The sequence below is a fragment of the Heteronotia binoei genome, chromosome 12, assembly GCF_032191835.1.
Source record: "Heteronotia binoei isolate CCM8104 ecotype False Entrance Well chromosome 12, APGP_CSIRO_Hbin_v1, whole genome shotgun sequence".
NCBI classification, from domain to species: Eukaryota; Metazoa; Chordata; class Lepidosauria; order Squamata; family Gekkonidae; genus Heteronotia; species Heteronotia binoei.
The window spans coordinates 27622939-27643792 of record NC_083234.1 but is presented as its reverse complement, the minus strand read 5'-3'; the positions used below and the strand labels follow the sequence as shown (position 1 = coordinate 27643792).

General features: G+C 46.5%; 1 protein-coding gene across 1 annotated transcript in view; it reads left to right on the top strand.

Moving 5' to 3' along the window:
* The window catches only part of VSIG10L2 (V-set and immunoglobulin domain containing 10 like 2), a 31178-nt gene extending 25574 nt beyond the window's left edge, over positions 1-5604 (top strand). The window contains exons 10-11 of the mRNA XM_060251721.1: positions 4752-4874; positions 5600-5604. Coding sequence (XP_060107704.1) covers positions 4752-4874; positions 5600-5604 — 128 coding nt within the window. The remainder of the gene's footprint in view (positions 1-4751; positions 4875-5599) is intronic.
* The last annotated feature ends 15250 nt before the right edge of the window (positions 5605-20854 follow it).

Sequence of the window (20854 nt, the reverse complement as noted above, 5' to 3'; positions counted from 1 at the left end):
GGTAAAATGAGTACCCAGCTTGAGGGGGGGAAAGTGTAGATGATTGGGGAAGGCAATGGCAAACCACCCCGAAAAAAGTCTGCTGTGAAAACGTTGTGAAAGCAACGTCATCCCAGAGTCGGAAACGACTGGTGCTTGCACAGGGGACCTTTCCTTTCCTTATTAGCGCCTAAAGACCAGTGTTTGGCTAGGGTTGCCAAGTCCTCCCTGGCCATCGGTGGGGGATCAGGTTGCAAAACTCCCAGAGATAGATAGATAGATAGATAGATAGATAGATAGATAGATAGATAGATAGATAGATAGATGATAGATAGATAGATAGATAGATAGATAGATAGATAGATAGATAGATAGATAATTTTATTTATATCCCGCCCTCCCCGCCGGAGCAGGCTCAGGGCGGCTAACAACATCATTCAAATTTCCATTATACAAAAGACAAAGTTACATTTAACATTAAACATTAACATTAAAATTCTGATAAGTTTAAAATTAATTAATTAAATTTATAAAAGTGCTAATGCTATTTGTTCTTTATGATGGCGGTAATCATTAGCAATTTCTTTCTACGTCAGCGAAAGCCAGTCGGAAGAGGAAGGTCTTGCAGGCCCTGCGGAATTGTTCAAGGTCCCGCAGGGCCCGCATTTCCTCTGGAAGTTGGTTCCATAGATTTGGGGATGGAGCCTGGCGTGGACAGGGACCTCAGTGGGGTACAATGCCATGGAGTCCACCCTCCAAAGCATCCATTTTCCCCAGGGGAACTGGTCTCTGTATTTTGGAAATGAACCGTAATTCCAGGGGATTCCCCAGGTTCCACCTGGAGGCTGGCATCCCGTTTTAAAATTGGGTTGGGATTGGCTCTCGTCTGCTATCCAGGGCCACAAAGAGGAGTGCTGTACAGGTACAGGTGAGTGGAGGCCATTGTAGATAATCAAGGCAACTCCAAAACCAGACCACTGATCCATACACTTGCCCTACCCCAAAACAGCCCTGCAGAAATATTACAGGCCACAATATATACATTCATTTGCCCCAAGGCATAGTTTGGAAACAGATGCTCCTTTCAGACTGATGGGCTGACCCAGTAACAGGAGGGGGAATTGAATTGATTCTGGGACTTAATAGTTCTACCTGGCATTCACTGCACATGCTGTTTGACCCTGCCGGGACCGGGCAAAAAACGGGCTGCCTGATCTCTCCATAAGGACCGCAGCTGTGGCAACAAAGCCCAAGCAGAGCTCAGGGACAGCTTTAGTAAGGTGCAAAACCAAAATGAAACGCTCAAGAAAAACAAGCAAACTATTTTCTTGGAAAAACTGAGGAGATTGGAAACAGATGCGGAGCAGAATCCCCGGGATCCCCCGGCAGGAACAAGAGCAGAGTTTATGTAAAGCCTCATTGAGGGTTTCCTTAAGCAGAGAAAGAGTTCCCCCCTTGAAGACGTAAGCGCTCGGTAACATTTCTACACCGAGAGAGAGAGAGAGAGAGAGAGAGAGAGAGAGAGAGAGAGAGAGAGAGAGAGAGAGAGAGAGAGAGAGAGAGAGAGAGAGAGAGAGAGATTGGCCTGATCTGGCAAAGTTTTTTGTGTGAACATTCTTGGGGAGGCTTCTGATGTTGTCCTAATCTGAATTCTCCCCAGAGAATTTGGAGCTCTGCATTATGCCATTTTATTTCTGAAGTGGCAAAGATGCATACGGGGGTTTGTTTCTGAAATTTGCAGATTGTTGTGCCTGCTTTGTTTGCTGTGGGCTCCCTCAGCTGAGTTGTGCCTCGTTTTTCGTCTCGGGCTCTCATCCAGATCAAAGCCCATGAACTCGGGGCTTCAACAGCAGCACCTCTTCTAGGAAGATGTGTTCAAAGATCTTACTTACTGAGAGAGGATGCTGCGTGCAGTCTTCTCAGTCTGTGTGCTCACTGTTGTAGGGTTGTCAGCTCTGGGTTGGGAAATATGTGGAGATTTTGGGGGTGGAGCCTGGGGAGGGCTGGGTTTTGGGAGGGGAGGGACCTCAGCAGGGTACAGTGTGATAGACCCCACCCTCCAAAGCAGCCATATTTTCCAGAAGAACTGATCTCTGTTGCCTGGAGATTAGTTGCAATAGCAGGAGATCCCCAGGCCCCGCCTGACAACCCTAATTTTATGTAAATAGGGTAACAAGCATATTTGCCAGCTTCAGTAAATGTGATTGTAAATGATAAGAAATAAATTAATTTTAAAAATCATTTTTTGATCGCATGCACCGAAGCTGATTGTGTACATATACCCCAAATGGTGACCGCATGTGCTGAGAAAATTATGTATAGCATGCTGGTCCGGTATGTGAGGTAGGAAGGTCAGAACTGCAATGACTGAAAAAGGTTTTAGAAAAGTATAGGGATTTGTCATATTGCAGGCCCAATAGTGTCAACCATCGCTTTGCTATCAAACCAGCATTTTTTTTTTTTTTTTAAAATAGGTGTTTATACTCAGGGCTTTTTTTGTAGCAGGAACTCCTTTGCAAATTAGGCCACCCCCCCCCCCCCCGATTTAGTCAATCCTCCAAGAGCTTACGGTAGACCCTGTAAGAAGAGCCCTGTAAGCTTTTGGAGGATTGGTTACATCAGGGTTGTGTGGCCTAATGTGCAAAGGAGTCCCTGCTGCAAAAAAGCCCTGTTTATACTTCACTTTTCTCCCCAATGGGGACTCAAAAATGCTTGCTATGGCTGATTACAGACTGGCACTTTGGGTTGACTCAGATGCCTCTGAGATTGACCCAAAAAATCCGTGCACACGGCAACATCTGCTGGTTGCCCCTGTGCCAAACTTACTCCATCCTCAAAGACAACCCACCCGGCTCAAAAAGGGACCACTGCAAAAGTGGTCCCTTTTTGAGCCGGGTGGATTGTCTTTGAGGACAGGGTAAGTTTTCGCTGGGGCGGCTCTGAGGCAGCTCCCAGCCGTCTGGAAGGCCAGAGAGTGCCCAGGGAGCCACGAGTGGGACGCGCAAGCGTTTCAGACACTCCCCGCCTGTCCACAGCTCGCCCCTTTCCTTGAGCACCGTCCGGAAGCTCCAGTGCACTCTGTTTCCGGCCGGCTGTGTTCGAGGCGGCTGCCAGCTGCCGCAAACCGGCTGGCTGGTTTCAGCCAATGTTTCTCTAACTCCATTTTATCCTCACAACAACAGCCTACTGAGGGAGTGACCCTGGAAGTAGGGTTGCCAGCCCCATCCCAGTGTAGGTGGGAGACTCCTGCCAGCAGGCCCTGCTCCCTGTTACTAATCAACTGGTCAGTAGGAGGACTTACTAGGAGAAAGAAGAACACCCAGGCAACATTGCTGTTGGAGTGGTGATGTCACTTCTGGTGCACATAGGAAGTGACATCATCACACTGGCGACATCTGCATGAAACTGGGATTTGAGTAAAACCTCTATGGGAGAGGCCATTTTTACCATAGAGTTTTTGCCCAAATACCAGAGTGTCGCCATGATAGCACAGTGTGATGATGCCATTTCCGGGGTTTGCTAGAAGTGATGTAGCCATGTTGTTGGTAACATCACCTGGGCCTCCCTCCCACCATTGGTAAATCCTCCCATCCCCCACTGGTTGCCAGAAGGGACCTGGCATCCCTACCTGAAAGAGTGGGGATTCAAAGCTAGGTCTCCCAGAATTAGGGATGCCAGTCCCCCAGTTTCAAGTGCTCCTCTCCACCCCACCCCCAATTACAACCCAAACAGGCAAGAAACTGGGAATAAACATGACATGCCTATGTGACCTAGAAATTATGTAGGCATATTGGTGACGGAGTGGACACTAATATTTTAGGCAAAACTCTATGGTAGAAGGTAATTCACAGTTGACTGATGGTGACCTCATGGGGTTTTCATGGCAAGAGACATTCAGAAGTTGTCTGCCATTGCTTGCGTTGTGACCCTGGACTTTCTTGGTGGTCTCCAGTCAAAGTACTAACTAGGGCTGACCCTGCTTAGCTTCTGAGAGCTGCAAGATCAGGCTAGCCTGGGCTGTCGAGATCAGAACCTTAAATAATAACTGTCTTTAAATATTGCCATAAGGCATCATTTCCAGAATGTGGTCATCACTCTGTCTGGTGTAGTGGTTAGACTACCAGACTAGGATCTGGGAGACCTAGGTTCAAATTTCCAGCCTGCCATGGAAATATTGCTGCTGTGATGATAATCTGTGAGGATGCAACAAAGGGGATATAATGAAAGGGAGCATCCTGGACACAACGAAGGGAAGGATCCTGGATACCTGTGTTGTAAGCTGAAAAGTGGGGCATAAATTGCTGCCATGTTCCACAGTTGATTGAGTTGTCATATAGACCAGGGGTGGCCAATGGTAGCTCTCCAGATGTTTTTTGCCTACGACTTCCATTAGCTCCAGCCGGCATGGCCAATGGCTGGGGCTGATGGGAGTTGTAGGCAAAAAACATCTGGAGAGCTACCCTTGGCCACCCCTGATATAGACCATCATATCTATGTCAAAGAAGATATTTTGCATCCTGCTGTGAAGGGTGTTAACACCTTCTGCCCTAGTACCAGGAAAAAGGGGATGCCAAGGTGCTGGCTGGGCTAATCCAGCAGCTGTATGTGTGTTTAGAAAATTGCCATATAGAAGAAGAAGAGTAGAGCAATGACAGGTTTTCTACTCCTCAGTTTCTACATTCAGAAACAGAGAAGCCCAAAACTGAGATCCATCTGGTTTGTCCTGTGGCCCCTTTATCTCTGCTCCAACAGCAGTTTCCTCTCTCTTGCAGCCGACCCTCCATTCAATGCCTACCCTGCTGTGATTGGTGCAGCGGTGGCAGGAATGATCGTGGCAACTGTGGCATCTCTGCTGGGGTTTCAGTACATCATTCGGAACCGGGAGAACAACCCAAGTGAGTGGTTGACTCAAAATGGTGATTATTTTCCCTCACTTCATGGGTGGCTCAAAGGATCCCAAGAACTCCATAGCTGAGAGGTAGGGTTGCCAATCCCCCGGTTTGGAGGCCCTCCCCCCGCTTCAGGGTCATCAGAAAGCTGGGGGGGGGGGGGAAGGGAGGGAAATGTCTGCCGGGAATTCTATTATTCCCTATGGAGACTTATCTCCTTGGAAATAATAGAGAATTGATCCGCGGGTATCTGGGGCTCGGGGAGGGGGGGCGCTGTTTTTTGAGGTAGAGGTACCAAATTTTCAGTATAGCATCTGGTGGCTCTCCCCAAAATACCCCCCCCCCAAATTTCAAAAAGATTGGGCCAGGGGGTCCAATTCTATGATCCCCAAAAGAAGGTGCCACTATCCATTATTTCCTATGGAAGGAAGGCATTTAAAAGGTGTGTGGACCCTTTCAATGTGATGGCCAGAACTCCCTTTGGAGTTCAATTATGCTTGTCACAACTTTGCTCCTGGCTTCACCCCCAATGTCTCCTGGCTCCACCCCCAAAGTCCCCAGATATTTCTTGAATTGGACTTGGCAACCTTACATAGAGGGGTGCAGTTGGCTTCTCTTTACAGAATGAATGTTTTTGCCCAGCAGGTGAGGGAGAAGGTCAGGGTCATGGGGACGGAAGAGTGGCTCAAGAAATCTACCTGCCTCATTTTGGCCTCTTTTCCCTCTCCCAGCATGAGGCCTGTAACCTCAGGGTTTCAGCAACAGCTAGAAACCTCTCTAGGAACTGGCAATTGCTCATTGGAAGCCTTTGCTTGCCTTGTGATCCTAGCGAGCTCTCTCCAGCAGCAAGGAAGCAGTTACCCTGTGTTCCACTTAAGCAAAGAGTTAAAGTGAGTGATTATGAATTCCTAGAGAGGCTTTTTGATTCATTAAGGATTGGTGGAGTTCCTTCCATCCCTTCCTCATTTCTCTTCATTCCTTACAAGAGGAGTGCTGGGGAGGGCTGCAAGAGGTCAGGTTGCCAACTCAGCGTTGGGAAATTGCTGGAGATTTGGGTGTGGAGCTTGGGGATGGTGAGGTTTGGGCAGAGGAGTGGCCTCATAAGTCCACCCTCCAAAGCTCATAGGGCAGAGGAGGGACCTCATAAGTCCACCCCTGTCACAGAGTCCACTTTCCAAAGCTGCCATTTCCTCCAGGGGAATTGATCTCTGTAGTCTGGGGAATCAGTTGTAATTCCGGAGATCTCCAGGCCTCACCTGGAGGCTGGCAACTCTAGTAAGAGGCAATCTCTTTTGGGGGTGTCAGCAGTAGCTATCAGCAGCCCTGGAGAAGAAACCATCTGAGTAGAGGCCCTCAAAGGCATTGGCCATCTGTGCCACACAAGCCATGGAGTTCTGTCTAACATGATGATAGGTTTAGGAGTGTGCCGTGGGCACAGGAAAGAATAGAATAAGGAGGCACAGAATTACCAGAGAAAAAGCGGAAACCCAAATAAATAAATCGGCACCGCTCTGTTTTTGTTTGGATGCGGGAGCCAGAAAAGTCCAGCTAATTAAAACGAGAGTAAAATAAGCTCCATGCTAGTCACAAAATCACAAAGGGAAATCACAAGATGTCCTGCCTTCGCTCCAAGCTAGCAATGTAGGAAAGATCACTTTCTGGATTACAGGCTGCTGCTCAGGGTTGTAAAAGCTTCTGGAATGCTTCTTGGCAATTGAGAAGTTGGGGGCGGGGGGGGGGGATGTTTATTTTTATAGGTTTAAAGGCACTCCTCTAAGCAGCAGCATTGCTGGGGTTCTACAGCTCATGTGAAGGCCACATCATTGCCCAAAGTTCCCACTAGAATAGGGTTCCCATTCCCCCACCCCTGATGAGTGTTCCCCTGATTTCAGGGCCTCCAACACACTGGCATGTAGATGGCTGGTGGGGGGAGCTCCACCCCTGAAGAGCTCCATTTTTGCCTGACGTGCCTGACAGAATGATGTCACTGGGAAGTGACATCATCATGCTGGGCACATCATGCAGGGATGCTCTAGCATTTGGGTAAAAAAAACCTCTATGGTGCCATAGAGTAGAGTATTAGCTGGGAGGAAAGTCTCCTATGGGCAGCCAGGTAAGCCCTGGCAACCCTACACTATGAAGACAACATAAACTGGTAGACATCCTATGAGTTTTAGGTGGTAGGAACCTGTTGTGAATTTCCCACAAGACGACCAATCTCATTGTGAACAGTTGGCTGCCTTTGGCTGTTCTTTCAAAACCGTTCTTCAACTGTTATCCCCTTGGGTTATTTCTCCACAGGGTTACATGACCTGCTCTTCAGAAGGTAAGTGTCATCCAAGACCCCCTTTCAGCTCTTTTATTTCTCTTGTCTCCTCCTTTGGCTCCTTTGTGGTTTCATTCATTGTGCTTTTATTAGTCCATCAGATAGATCCCAAACAAGAGTGAGAGATCAAACTCGCGGGCTTCCTGACAGAGAGCTAGCATGATGCAGACAAGTGGCACGGCATCAGGGCCAACCCATCTAACAGACAGCTGCCTGGGGCACCACAGGTAGAGAGGTGGCAACCAGCCCTGTTGTCCTATGGAATTGGGGTCTGTAGCAGTATGCAGAAGCTCCAGGAGGTGCCCTCCCAGGTCCCAGTGGGTGGCCAGCAGGAAGCCTGCTCATTCCCTGGCTCTCTCCACCGTGAAGGAGGAGGACTCAGGCTCAGACAGGCCCTTTCTGCCTCCTTGCCTCACTGTGGTGTTGGGGTGGGGGTGGGGAATGAAAAGATAGGCATCTTCCTGCACTGGGGAGCAAGGACAACAGGCACTACCTTTGTGCCTTCCTGCTGTGCTCAGGACAAAGAGGGCGGGCTCTGCCTTGCAGTGGTGTGGTGGGGGCAGGGGGTGAGCACTATCTCCTAGATAGTCTCCCAGAGAATGCTCTGCTCAGCTGATAAGAGCCTTCGGGTGGTCCCTGGCCCAAGAGCTATCTGGCTATCTTTGAACAGGGCCAGAGCATTTTCAGCCCTGCCTTCAACCTCGTGGAACTCTCTGCTGAACAACGTCCATGACCTGCGGGACTTGATGCAGTTCTGCAGGGCATGTAAGGTGGAGAAGGTTCTGCCAGGCATTTGGTGGAAGACGAGAAATCCAAAGCACAAGGCTTTCCGTGAAAACCAGCCTCTGTACAGCCAACAAACTCACCAAACAATTCAACAATTACAAAAGCATGTATTAGTTCATGATAGACCGTACAATTAGTCCTTAGCAAAATAGGGAACGTGTTCACCAAGAATCAATCCAGTCTTTATAGCAATCATTGCTCAGTTCATTCCAAGGAATCCTGGTGAAATAGTTGTGAAATTGATCAATGTCTCTCAATATATGCAGCCAGCGATCCGAAAGGTTGAAAAGAACAAGGTCGTACTGGAACTCTTGTTTCGCACAGGCTTCTTTGAGACATCTAAAAGGCTGTCACCAGGTGCCGATTATCAATGGCTCCGCTGAATACATTTTCCCGTAGTTTTCTTATATGAGGAATCTGTTTCCTTTGCCTGCCTTCATTCATGTCTTTAAGACCAGCAGTGTGGGTTCTAGCACAGGTGGGCCTCTTTGTGTAGAATATTTCAAAACTGGGCTTCCACAACTCTGGCCCAAAATTTTTCTCCTTTGTAGCAGCGAACAGCTTGGTGGTGGACAGCAATAGTGTTCCATTTGGCTGGCATTCGTGGTTTTACACTCCCCACCCCGGCCGCCTCCCTTCCACCCTGAGGCAATGGCATGCTCAGGCAGTCTATCGCCATCTTAGTGTTTAGAGATTTGTTACTATTCTGTCCATTAGCCAGGGAAATGTTATTTTAACTTATTCTCATTAAACCACTGTTCGTATTACGTACACCTACTGAGCCCTGCTTGCAGCGGGAGGGTGTTTAGAAAACTAAATAAAATAAATGAATCTTCCCTATGGCATAGGGTTGCTGCTGGGTCTGTGTTGAAAAATACCTGGTGACTTTGGATCCAGGAGAGGGGGGGGGGGAGGGGAGGGGAGAAGCCTCAGCATGGTCCAATGCCATAGAGTCTACCCTTCAAATCAGCCATTTTCTCCAGGGGAGCTGATCTCTGCCAGCTGGAGATCAGTTTTCAAAGTGGGAGGTCTCCAGGACCTACCTGGAGGCTAGCAGCCTTACTATGGCATGGGGGGGGGGGAAGGAGGGCAGGTGCTATCTTCCTGCTCCCCACAATGGTGTGGGATGGGGAGTGGTTTGCAGGGGTGGAATTTTAACAGGAGCTCCTTTGCATATTAGGCCACACACCCTTTATGTAGCCAATCCTCCAAGAGCTTACAAGGCTCTTTTTTATAAGCTCTTGGAGGGCTGTGTGTGGCCTAATATGCAAAGGAGCTCCTGCTAGAATTCCACCCCTGGGTTTGGGTATCCTGGCCTAGGGCACTTCAAAGGCTGAAGCTGGCCCTGCAGGGTATAGTAGTTAAAAGGCCAGCATAGAACTGGGGAGGGCCAGGTTTCAGTTCCCTTTTCAGCCATGAAGCTCAGTGGGTCGCTCAGCCTCAGCTGCCGGATGTTTTGGAGGAGCGCCATGGCTGTTTGAGGAAAGGCATGACTAAATAACAGGAAGCTCTCTAAAATGTGTGACCTGTCCCAGCATAAGAGACCAGTCTGAAGCAACTGAATTTTAAAGCAAGATTTCGTACCCAAATATTTGAATTTAAGCTTTCAAGGGGGGAGCCAGTTTGGTGTAGTGGTTAAGTGCATGGAGTCTTATCGGGGAGAAATGAGTTTGATTCCCCACTCCTCCATTTGCACCTGCTGGAATGGCCTTGGGTCATCCAAGGCTATCGCAGGAGTTGTCCTTGAAAGGGCAGCTGATGTAAAAAGCTCTCTCAGTCTCACCTACCTCACAGGGTGTCTGTTGTGGGTGTGGGGGGAGATAGCAGAGATTGTGACTGCTCTGAGACTCTGAGATTCAGAGTATATGGCGGGATATAAATCCAATATCATCTTCTTCTCCTTCAAAGTAATCTAATTCAGAATTTGAAGACTTCCATTTGAAACGCTCGTGAATTTCAATACTTCTTTTTTGTGTGTAAAACTTTGTTCCAACTTTAGATGTGGCAGCCATTTCCCAAGAAGAGATGTATAGAGGATAAAATTCCAAGCTCAGGTCTGGAGTCTGTGCTTTGTTCTTGTTAGCTGTATAGTACCCCGCCCCCTGCCTTATGGTGAGACGCCCAGGTCTCCTAAAGCTGACACAGGCCCAGTTCACCTATCATGCAAGACCATGACTTAATTATATTAACTATTAATTAGTGACCATTCTGCTGACTATGGTTGGTTAAGGTACATCAAATCAGGATCTGAAACAATGGTTTGAAATTGGATTGCAGATCACTGTTAGTCTTCTATATGGTTTTGTGACTAGGGTTGCCAACTCTGGGTCAGGAAATACCTGGAGATTTTGTGGGTGGAGCCTGAGGAGGGTGGGGTTTGGGAAGGGGAGGGGAGGGACCTCAGCAGGGTACAGTGCTGTAGAGTCCACCTTCCAGAGCAACCTTTTTCTTCAGGGGTGGCTTAATCTTGATTTGGTCCCTGGCTCCACCCTTGCCCCAGTGCAGCCTGGGATGCCAGCTGGGACTCTAGAGGGAAGCAGTAAAGGGGATGAAACTAGGATGTGTTGAGGCAAACAAGGCTTTGAAGTATGTCTGTGAGCCAAATCCTGGTGGTTTCCCAAACTACCCAGGCTTAAAATAAGCCATGGTTTTGCCTGATATCTAAACTGATCCATGGAGATGGTTTAGCAAAGCAAGGACAGAGCATTTGTCATCCCAGACAGTGCGCTGAAGGCCCATGAGGCAGCAATCTTGCTGGGTCTGGTTAGGCCTGGACCAGATCTGCACATTCTGCCTTGAGTTCCCCCAAGAAAGCTAGGCCAGTTATAAATATGTCCTGCAGACAGAGGCCATGCTGCTTAGCTATACCGATACAGGCAGGTGTTCAGGTGCAACAAACTGATATTTAAGTCAAGACCAGCATAGCGCCCAGGACTAGGGAGGTTGGGGGTCTTGCTTGGCCCAAGCAAAGCTGAGGAGCTTCCAGTCTCCTCCCGTGCATTCCCTTGGCCTCCTGTTGAGTCCCTTGCATTGGCTGTTGTGATTTTGGGCACTGTTTTCTTGACCACATGACGAATTGCGTCAGCGTTCTGCAAACAGCATTCAAACACTTCGGCTAATGTGTGTTTTAGCACAGCGTGGTAGCTAGGGTTGTGAACTTCGAGTTGGGAGAATCTTGGAGGTTTAGGGAGTAGGGTCCGGGGGGGGGAGGGGTTTGGCAAAGGGAGGGCACTCAGCAAGGATATGATGCAACAGAACCCGCCTTCTGAAGCTGGCATTTCCTCCAAGGAAACATATTTGTAATGTGGAGATCATTTGTAATTCTGCAACCTGGAAGTTGAAACCCCTATGGTAACTAGCAATTAGTTGCTTCCTCAGTGTTTACCTCTATATCAAGAGAACAGCTAGAGAGCAGCTAGCTAGAGAGCAACTTGAAGTTTTTGCCGCTGGTACCATTTATTGCCATCTGATTCCTACCTGGCCATATCTGTTCCTGATGATGTCCCAGCCACTGAGCTTCCTTTGCTCTTGCTCTGCTGCCATCTTGAATCATTTCCCAGTGTTGATCTCGTCCTTTCTTTTACTGTTGCCCGTTTCCAACTCCAAGCGGGCATTTGCAACACAAGCAGGCAGCCATCCGTATCATGGCGCTGCAGTCTGCATGGATTGGGACCGATGACTGAAAAGGGCTTCCCTTCGGTGCCCATCATTACAGGTTTTGGTGCTTCTCCCTCACACACCACCAGGACTGTGTACTACCTGTGCTCCTCTCAATGAATGTGACCACCATGTTTTATGAACAGGGCACATTTTCCAGCTTCTATTTGCATGTATACCTTGCAACAAGGCCAGGTTTATGATTAAGCGTACTGGAGGTGGAGAATAGGCACATTGCCCTTTTCAGACAAAATGGTGATTGCGCACATAGAGATGGCCATCCAAGACATGTTCTCCTAATTTCTGGAGGGCCAGAAATGTAATGGCAAAAACCCGGTACTCTTTTAAGTATTCCACCCTTCAAAGACTGGCACTCTAGATACCAGGCAGTTCTTTTTGTGCCTCCGTGAGAACTAGAACCCTTAAAAAGTGACAGTCATTTTGCATTTGTTGGGAGAAGGCATTGAGAAGTATGGACATTTCTGACTCTCTGTTGTGTGCCTGCTGCATCCCCTCTCTTTAGGGATGGTGCAGAGGCTCAGGAGCGCATTAGCAATCCAGAAGATGCTGAGCCGGAGGCTACAACAGCAGTGGATGGTGCCGGTGAGCAGCCTGGAGATACTTCTGCTTCTGCTGAAGAAGCCCCTGCAGGTAAATGGCAGTGGACCACCTTGGGTTTCACAGCATTCCCTTTGGATAAATCCAGCAAACAGCATGCATATACATTCCAGTGTCTCCTTGGCTGAAAAGAAGGATCAGTGTAGCTGAGAGTCCTTGGCTTACTGGCATAGCATCCTTTGCACACAGAAGATCCCTGGTTCAGTCCCTACATCTCTAGTTAAAAGATTTTGAGGCAAAAGGACTGGGGAAAGTTCCTTTTGCCTGAGACCCTGGAGAATTGCTGCCAGTCAGAGTAGGCACCACTGAGTAGCTGTCTGACTCACAGCTGACTTACGGTTTTCAAGGCAAGAGATGTCCAGGGCAATGTTCCCTCTAAGCTGCAGAGTCTTGTGAGCAAAAATTCTACTTTGTGAGATTCTGGTATTAAAGTTGTGAGCTACTGGCATTAAAGTTGTGAGCTACTGGCATTAAAGTTGTGAGCTACTGGCATTAAAGTTGTGAGCTACTGCATAAATTATTGTGCTTTGGGGCCATTTTTCCTGAGCTAAGATAAAAATGTGTGAGCTGGAGGCTCACACTAATTCAGCTTAGAGGGAACACTGGTCCAGGGTTAATTTGCTGTTGCCTGACTCTGCCTAGCGATCCTGAACTGCTTTACTAGTTTCCCATCCTAGAACTAACCTTATGTCGCTTCTGAGATCTACGAAGACTGGGCAAAACTGGCCCATTCTGCTCAGGGCACACAGTTTTTTAGATAGGCCCAATTAATTTTTTTTAAAGAAACACACCCCAAATTTATACCTGGTTCTGAAAATATGAGTCATGGATTTCCTGAGAGTCCTAACTTGCACATCTGTGGCTGTGGCAATAATGTGGAATCACCTGCATACCTGTCTTGTATGGCCACTCCCCACCCCATGACTCATATTTCTGAACCCATGCCCTGCATGTACCTCCCCACCTTAGTTCATTTCAGAAAGGCATGCACATGCAGTGCATTTCTAAAACACACAAACCAGTGCTTAGTGCATGATGTTTTTGCTTGTGAGCACAACATCTGAATTTCCCTGCAGCAGAATGGAAACCGTTGTATTTTAGAGTTACTGTTGTATCCGATCTTAGTTGGAAGTCATTTGCTAAGCTCCCCATGTACCAAATCTTAGCAAGAAGATACTGAGCCTATTTACTAAACTCCTCTCCCTGCCATCTCTCTGCTCTATAGCCTCCCATGTACCTTACCTTTTGCATGAACATATTGTCTGTCTTTTGCAGAGGACAGCCCAGAGCAAGTTGCAGTGGCCCCAGAGGATTCAGCACCAGCCCAAGGGGATGCCTCTGACCCAGAGCCTGCTCCAGCTCCTACTGATGAGGATGCTCCAGTTAACGTTACAATCACAGTGACAGCAACCCCATGACTACCATCCATTCTGACTCCCTGTTCTGGGGCAAGGAGGGAGATGCAATGCCTGGGAAGACTGGAGAAGGCCTTGAATGGCCAATGGCAAGGGCTTCCATGTCACAGATGCTGAATGCTGACTCTGTTGCCCCTTTGAGGGACAAAGGCTACCTTTAGGGAGTGTGCCTGTAACATGCACCACAGAATTGCAGTGTGCCCTTGGAGTGAAGAACGGATGGCCTGTGAGAATCCTGAGGCTACTTTTCTAGAGACAGAGGCAACCTGACCAATGTGATCCCTTTCTTTCTCTTAACAGAACCTAGTGGGGCAGTTTTTGGTCCAGGAATCATGGCCTATAAGCCTGAAACTTGATTTGTACGTAGTTGCAGAATACCCGGACAGAGATCAGCTGCGACACCTAAGATGGCACCTTATTATTGAATATCTTTGTATGTTAGCAAGCATACAGAAGAATGATTGGTGTCACTAATGCTGTTAAACAGTCTGATGCACTGAGAGTGTGGAGCTTGTTACTTTTTCTTAGTGGAGGTGAAACCCAGAGCCACAACCCAGGCAAATGAGTAAGGGTGACAATCCCTGATGCGTTTAACCTTTCTTGTGGCATCTAAAAGGCACAAGTAGATTAGATGGAAGACTAGTTACTTCAGCTTTACTACTAGGATTAAATCAGCTCCAAAACACACTGTGTAAAGCACTGGCAAATGAGTTTCAGAATGAGCAAATGTAAAGTGGTGCATATTGGGGTCAATAATCCCACCTTTACATATACACTCATGGGATCTGAGCTGGCAGCAACAGACAAAGAAAGAGATCTTGGGGTGGTAGTGGATAGCTCAATGAAAATGCCAACGCAGAGTCTGACTGGCTCTGAAAAGGGCAGATGCCATGCTGGCCATAAGTCGTACAGGAATAGAAAATAAAACTGCCACTATTGTTATTGCCCTTATACAAATCTATGGTGACACCACACTTGGAATACTGTGTACAGTTCTGGTGACTGCACCTGGGAAAAGGTATTGTAGAGCTTGAAAACGTGCAGAAAAGTGCAGCCAGAATGATCAGGGGTGTAGAACATGGTTAGGGCTTGTTTAGCTTAGAAAAAAGACGAGCGAGGGGAGACAGGATAGAGTCTATAAAATTACGCATGGTGTGGAGAGTGGACAGAAGCTTTCTTCCTTCTCCCTAGCACTAGAACCTCACTGCTTCTGGCAAGAGATCAACTTACCAATTGCTTGACATGTCATTGGCCCTCAAGTTAAGAGAACAGAGCTGCAACTCTACCAGTTTCCAATCTCTTAAGTGCTGAACTCCTATTTCTTCTTGCTTTTTGGCTCCTAAAACAAAGCCAGTAAGAGGGTAGGTGGAGATAAACCTATTAGAAACACACATCCCCTCCCCCCCCCCCCCAAAATCAGGGTTACCTAGCTTTAAAAAAACCAAGCTGGATGTATTACTTGACATTTGCAAAGAATACATGTGCTTTTTATTTCTCTGATTGCAAAGGAATTCAGTATTGGTTGTAAAACAACACAAGTTTTGGCTGTGAAGATCAGTTAGAAGACAATGGGCAATGTAGTCAGAACCCAGCAGTTTCTTGTGTGCAAAGAACTCACAAATAGAGAGGATTTTAGCTCCATCTTCTCCCTGACATGCTAGTACCCTGGGTGCAACAGTGAGCTGTTGTAGGTAGGGAGCGTTCAATTCCAAAGCACCCCCCATTGAGTTGTGTATGGGGCTGTGGCTCAAGGGTAGAGCACTTGCTTGGAATGCAAAAGGTCCCAAGTTCGATACCTAACATCCCCGGCTAAAAGGACTGTGTAGTAGCTGATGTAAAAGACCTCTGCCTGAGAACCTAAGGAGCCACTGCCAGTGCGAGCAGACAATACTGACCTTGGTGGACTGATGGTCTGATTCAGTTTAAGTCAGCTTGGTGTGTTCACATGATTTCTCTGGTACATCCAGGTGTCCAAGAGCCACAAGCAGAAATTATTGTATAAGTGATGCCATAACTCCTGCCAATGCCTGCCCACCCCCAATGCTCCCTCTAAGCGATACTACACTTGATCTTAGCCAAACGGCAGAGAAGCAATGCTCCCTCTAAGCTATAGAGTCTTGTGAGCAAAAATTCTACTTTGTGAGCTACTGCTTAAATTAGTTTGTTCTGGGGCCATTTTTCCTGAGCCAGACACTAAAAAACCCTGTGAGCTAGCTCACACTAACAGCTTAGAGGGAACACAGCCCCCAGCCACACACAGGGATTGTGCTTGCTGAACAGGTGAGAAACTGCCTAAACTTGGGTTAGCAAACTGGACTTGACAGCCTAGAAAAAATAGCAGCTTCAACTCTGGGCTGTTTGCAATTTCTCCCTAAATCAACAGCTCCCTGAAACTTTAGCACATATCTTTTCTAGCATCTCTCCCCCACTTCTCCCCACTGGTCCTCTGCTAGTTTCCATACTCTGGCCTATTCCGTTGGCCAATCCCCAGAGGCAACCATACTAATTCACCATAGCCGAGCACCAGCATCTCACCTCCATGTCCTCTCTCCCACCACATCTCTGATTTTAGAATATTTATTCCCGGCTTGCTGAGCCTCTCGCTCTAAAACTCCCGGACTATGTTGAATTTCTGCCTTTTATGCAACTCTTAAAGCCAAAAAAGCTCTGTCCCCAAAGATAGCAACGCTCATTGGTATTCCTGGTTTTGAAGTTAAATGAGTCCGTTTCTGTTTGTGCAAAAGACAGGGGGGGGGGGATCAGATGTGGCAAACAGATGACCGGGATAGAGGTATGGAGCAGAGAGTGTTTGCTCAGCTTAAACAGAGGAGAAAGAGGGATGGGGGCACCCAGGCTACCAGGAGCGCTGACTTCATCACACTAATCCCTCCTGGTTTTATCCAGGGCCTCGCAAACGTTGCATGTCAACACCAACTTTACAGCAGGACACATTCCTTTCATTGTCTCCCAAGAAGACAGTTGGCTGCACTGTGGGAACGACCAGCCCCACCAGCATCCATCCCCTCATCTGCCCTGGAATCTCTTCATCGTGTCATCTCTTGTTAGCTCGGGGCCCAGGCCAATAAAACAGCAGCCCTACACAAAGGGGAACAAAGCCGCTCTTCAGCAAACAGCCAGAACTGTTTGGTTCACCAGCTGGGCTACTGGATGGGTGAGAGACAAGAACACCCCCCAGCTTGAAACATGCCAGCTGCTTATACATTTCAGTGCACTTTTTTCTGCAGCAACACCTTCCCTTAACACCACCACCATCAAAAAGCCCCTCCTCCCAATGAACTAGTAATTAGACCCAAGAACTCCATTCAAGGGAATTGAGCTGCTGCTTCCAGGTCCAAGGATGTCTCCTGGCCCTTTTAAGAACTGCATGGAAGCCCACAGTCATATGGCACTTACATTAAAAAGTAGTTCAAATACTGGATGAATGGTGGAAGATGCGAGGACAAATTCTCCAGGGAGCTTGCTTTAGTATAGCTCGTGTTACTGCAGTATCAAATCTTTTAAACCTACTGAGTAGCCATGATGGGAAAAATTTCAATTTGCTCAGTTCAAAAGTCAATGTAGCAAGCAAGCTTTTGCAAAAAGCAAAACTCTCCAGCTGGTCGTCAAACAAGATCACAAAAATGGGGGGGGGGCACTGGGATATTGTTGCTAGGCAGAATGGAAACCCCTTATATGGACACCGTAGCAACATGGCCGAGTACATCCTCACCAAACCTGATGTGTTTCTTTTTAAGTGCTCTGAATAAGAGGTATTAGCCTACTGTTTGCTTTGCATTTCTTATTTCCCCCTATTGTTCAGGGTAGTCAGGGGCTCTGAAGAACCTCTGTAGGCATGCAGGACACCAGCTGAAGAGGGAGACTGAGGAAGCTGTGGAGATAGAAAGGCAGAGGCCCAGATGTAGAAATTGCACTTGGTAGAGCTTGAATGCCAATTATTTGTTCAAGAGATAACTCTAAATGGATTTGAAGATAGGGAGCTTGGGACTCTCAGAGGACGCAAAATAAGCAGCTACAGAACTCACACAAGACCGCTGCATGAGGGGAAAAAAAGGGAAGGAAGCCTTTTCCAGAGCTACTACTGCATTTTCTATCACAGCAGCACATCTCTTACAGGGCATTAGAGCCAGGGTTGTGCAGTGTTCTGTACAAATCCTACATTCTGTAAGCACGCAATGGTTAAAGAGTGGAATGAGATCTCTCAGCTCATGATCTTAATTTCTCAGTGTGTCACATCAGCTGATTTGCTGGCCACCCTATATAATTATGAATATATACTATGAATATATGATAAAAACATCAGCTCGGAATTGTTCATACCTAGCAACAAAACAACTGGTTCCCAGAAGAAAAACAGTGAAAAGTGCTAGACTTGCTTTACCATATGAAACTTGCTTTTCCACGTGGATTTTAGGAAGGCTTCACCATTTTTTCCTCCTGCAGGCATCATATTGAAAATACAACCACCAACTCCCAGCATGTGGCATGGGGGGTCCTCTTCTGAACATATGACACTGCCTTTTCCTGAATCAGGCCACTGGTCTATCAATGCCAGTATAGTCTACTCTGATACGAGCTGACCCTTTTAACTGGTGATGCCAGTGACAGAATCTAGGATCTCTGCACACAATGCAATTATTTCTCACCAAGCCACAGCCCCGTCTCTGCTGAACAGACAAATGGGCCAAGTGGCAGATGTTAAGCAGATTAGAGTGAACCGAACGAACTTCATGTCCAACAGCTGATGTTAATAAGGTCATTTAAAGCCACTCTTGCAGTTAAACATGTACAAATTTGGTTATGGCAAACAACCACTCTTTGGCAAAAATATTTGCTCTGCTTGCCATTGGGCAACAATATGGTAATCAAATATTGCCAGTACAGTGCCAGTAAGGTTTTTGTGGACCAATAAATTATTAGTTTATTCATGAGGCTGCTTTAAAACAGCAAAGCACAAGTCGTTTCACCTGGAGATGCTAATTCCAGGGATTCAACCATTCATGGGCAGCTGCAACCACCAGACACTAGTCATAATTATTACACCCGACATCAGACAAAGCAGCAGCATTCTCTTTTAATATTAAAATAGAAGAAAAATCCTGCCCCAAACTACATCATTTAAACATATGTACATTTCCAAAAAAAGATTACAACTTTTTAAAAAGGAAAATATAGTATATTTTCTATATGATACAAAAGACATGCATCTTTAAATCATTTATTTGCAAGACAATCAAAGTACAAAATATAAAAAACCACCTATTGCTCAGGCAACAATACTTTATTTTAGCCAAGTGACTTTTCAGAGGCCCGGAAGACCATGATGCAGTTCAACAGCTAAGGATGAGCCCTCTTAGGAAAGCTGTTCAAGAAAAATCTTGCTGAAGTTCAAAAGGATACCGATATGGACCCTCCTGCTCCTGAACACCACTCTGCCAGCAAGTTACACTGATTCTGATGGGACATGCTTGTAGTGTGGTGTTCAGGAAGGGAACTGGAAGCCTCTGGGAGCAGCCTGTACTTAGAACTGGTGGAAACAAACCATGAGCTATGTATCTGCTAGTGCCCAGCAGAATATTAACAGCATAATAAGAACATTAATGGCATAATTAGACATAGCTCAGTTAACTCATCTCCTTCCAAAACAGGCAACTAAGGCAGGAAAAAAACCAGTCTGCATCTCCTTTCCATGAACCCACAAGTCAGCTGCCAAGCCCTGGATGAAAGACATGGAACCCTTACCCTGCAGCAGTTGTTCTGAAAAGTGAATTTCAGAAGTGGGGGGAGGAAAAAAACCCTCCCAATATAGCTATAAAATACAAAGATAAGGGCCAAGAAGCCACGAGCATGAAGAGTTTAGGCAGCTTCTTGCTTAGCTAGTTCTGAATACACGCTTTCAAGGTTCTCTGTAAACACGAGGACCAGATACACTAAGAAACTGGCATCTGGAAGATTTTAAATGAGAAAAACTCAGCATCTCACAAAAATGCTTTGGGGGCTCCAAGGCAGCACACAAATTTATTGGGCTTAAAGAACTTGGAAAGGCAGCAAAATAAATGTAACAAAATACAGAGCAGGATTGTGAAATGCTAAGTGTCAGGCAAACAAGATTCTTCCTAACTTCTTAGGCAAAAAAGAATCTGAATGGCCACTTGGATTTGTGAAATAGGGCCATGTGCATAAGTTCTTTTTAAAAAAAGATTTATAATTACACACCTATAGTTGGGAAAACAGACATATCCCCCTAAAATATGAAGTCAATATATAACTTTTATAAATAAAAATACAATAAAGGGTGGGGGAACACTTAAAACAGTGTCACACAATATAAATAAAGCAGTCCTTGATGAGATTCTACTATTACAACAGTTCAGACTCTTTCCCAGCCTCCAAATATGACACTCTCAGTTCAGAATTTAAAGGCTCATGTTACCTGCCTGGGGTCTCTTGAATTAAACTGGCTCCACAGAACTGAAACGATGCCAGAATTCCTTGAATTCCCACATCAAAAAGTATTTTGACATTTTTGTTCTCTTAAAAGGCATCTCATTTATGTCCAAACCAGCCAGGGCACTGCACCCACCAGGTCATGCTAACTCACAGGACTGATTCTTCCCTCTACAGCCACTAAAGCACAATCATTTTGAAGTCTCAATACATTATCAGTTCAGTGTGGAGACAGATGGCAGAGACTTTCTGTAGGTCTATTAACCAAAGCATGCCTTGCACTGATTCGTTTCCTATTGGAGAATATCCTTGCATAGTAACCCAGAAAAATGCATTGCAAATTCTCATTAGGGAGCCTTATTTATAAAACTATATAATATACATCATATATTATATAAAATATATCACAAACACTATATACACACATACAGCATTTGACAATTGCTGCAGCAGTTATAAAAATACAAAGCTTGTTTTTATCATACACACACACACACACACGCACACGCAAGCCTTGCTCAGTGTGGTACATTGCACCTGCGGGCATATCCTCCGCTCTTTAAAAGGGGGGGGGGTAGGTATGTTGCAATTTCTATTTGGGCAGCTTTGCCCTCTTCCGCCTCCCCCTTGAATGGGGTGTTTCTGGTTCCTGGCTCCAGCTCAGAAAAAATGAATTCATATTGCCTTGGGGCAACTGTAATTTTAAATTTATGTGCCTC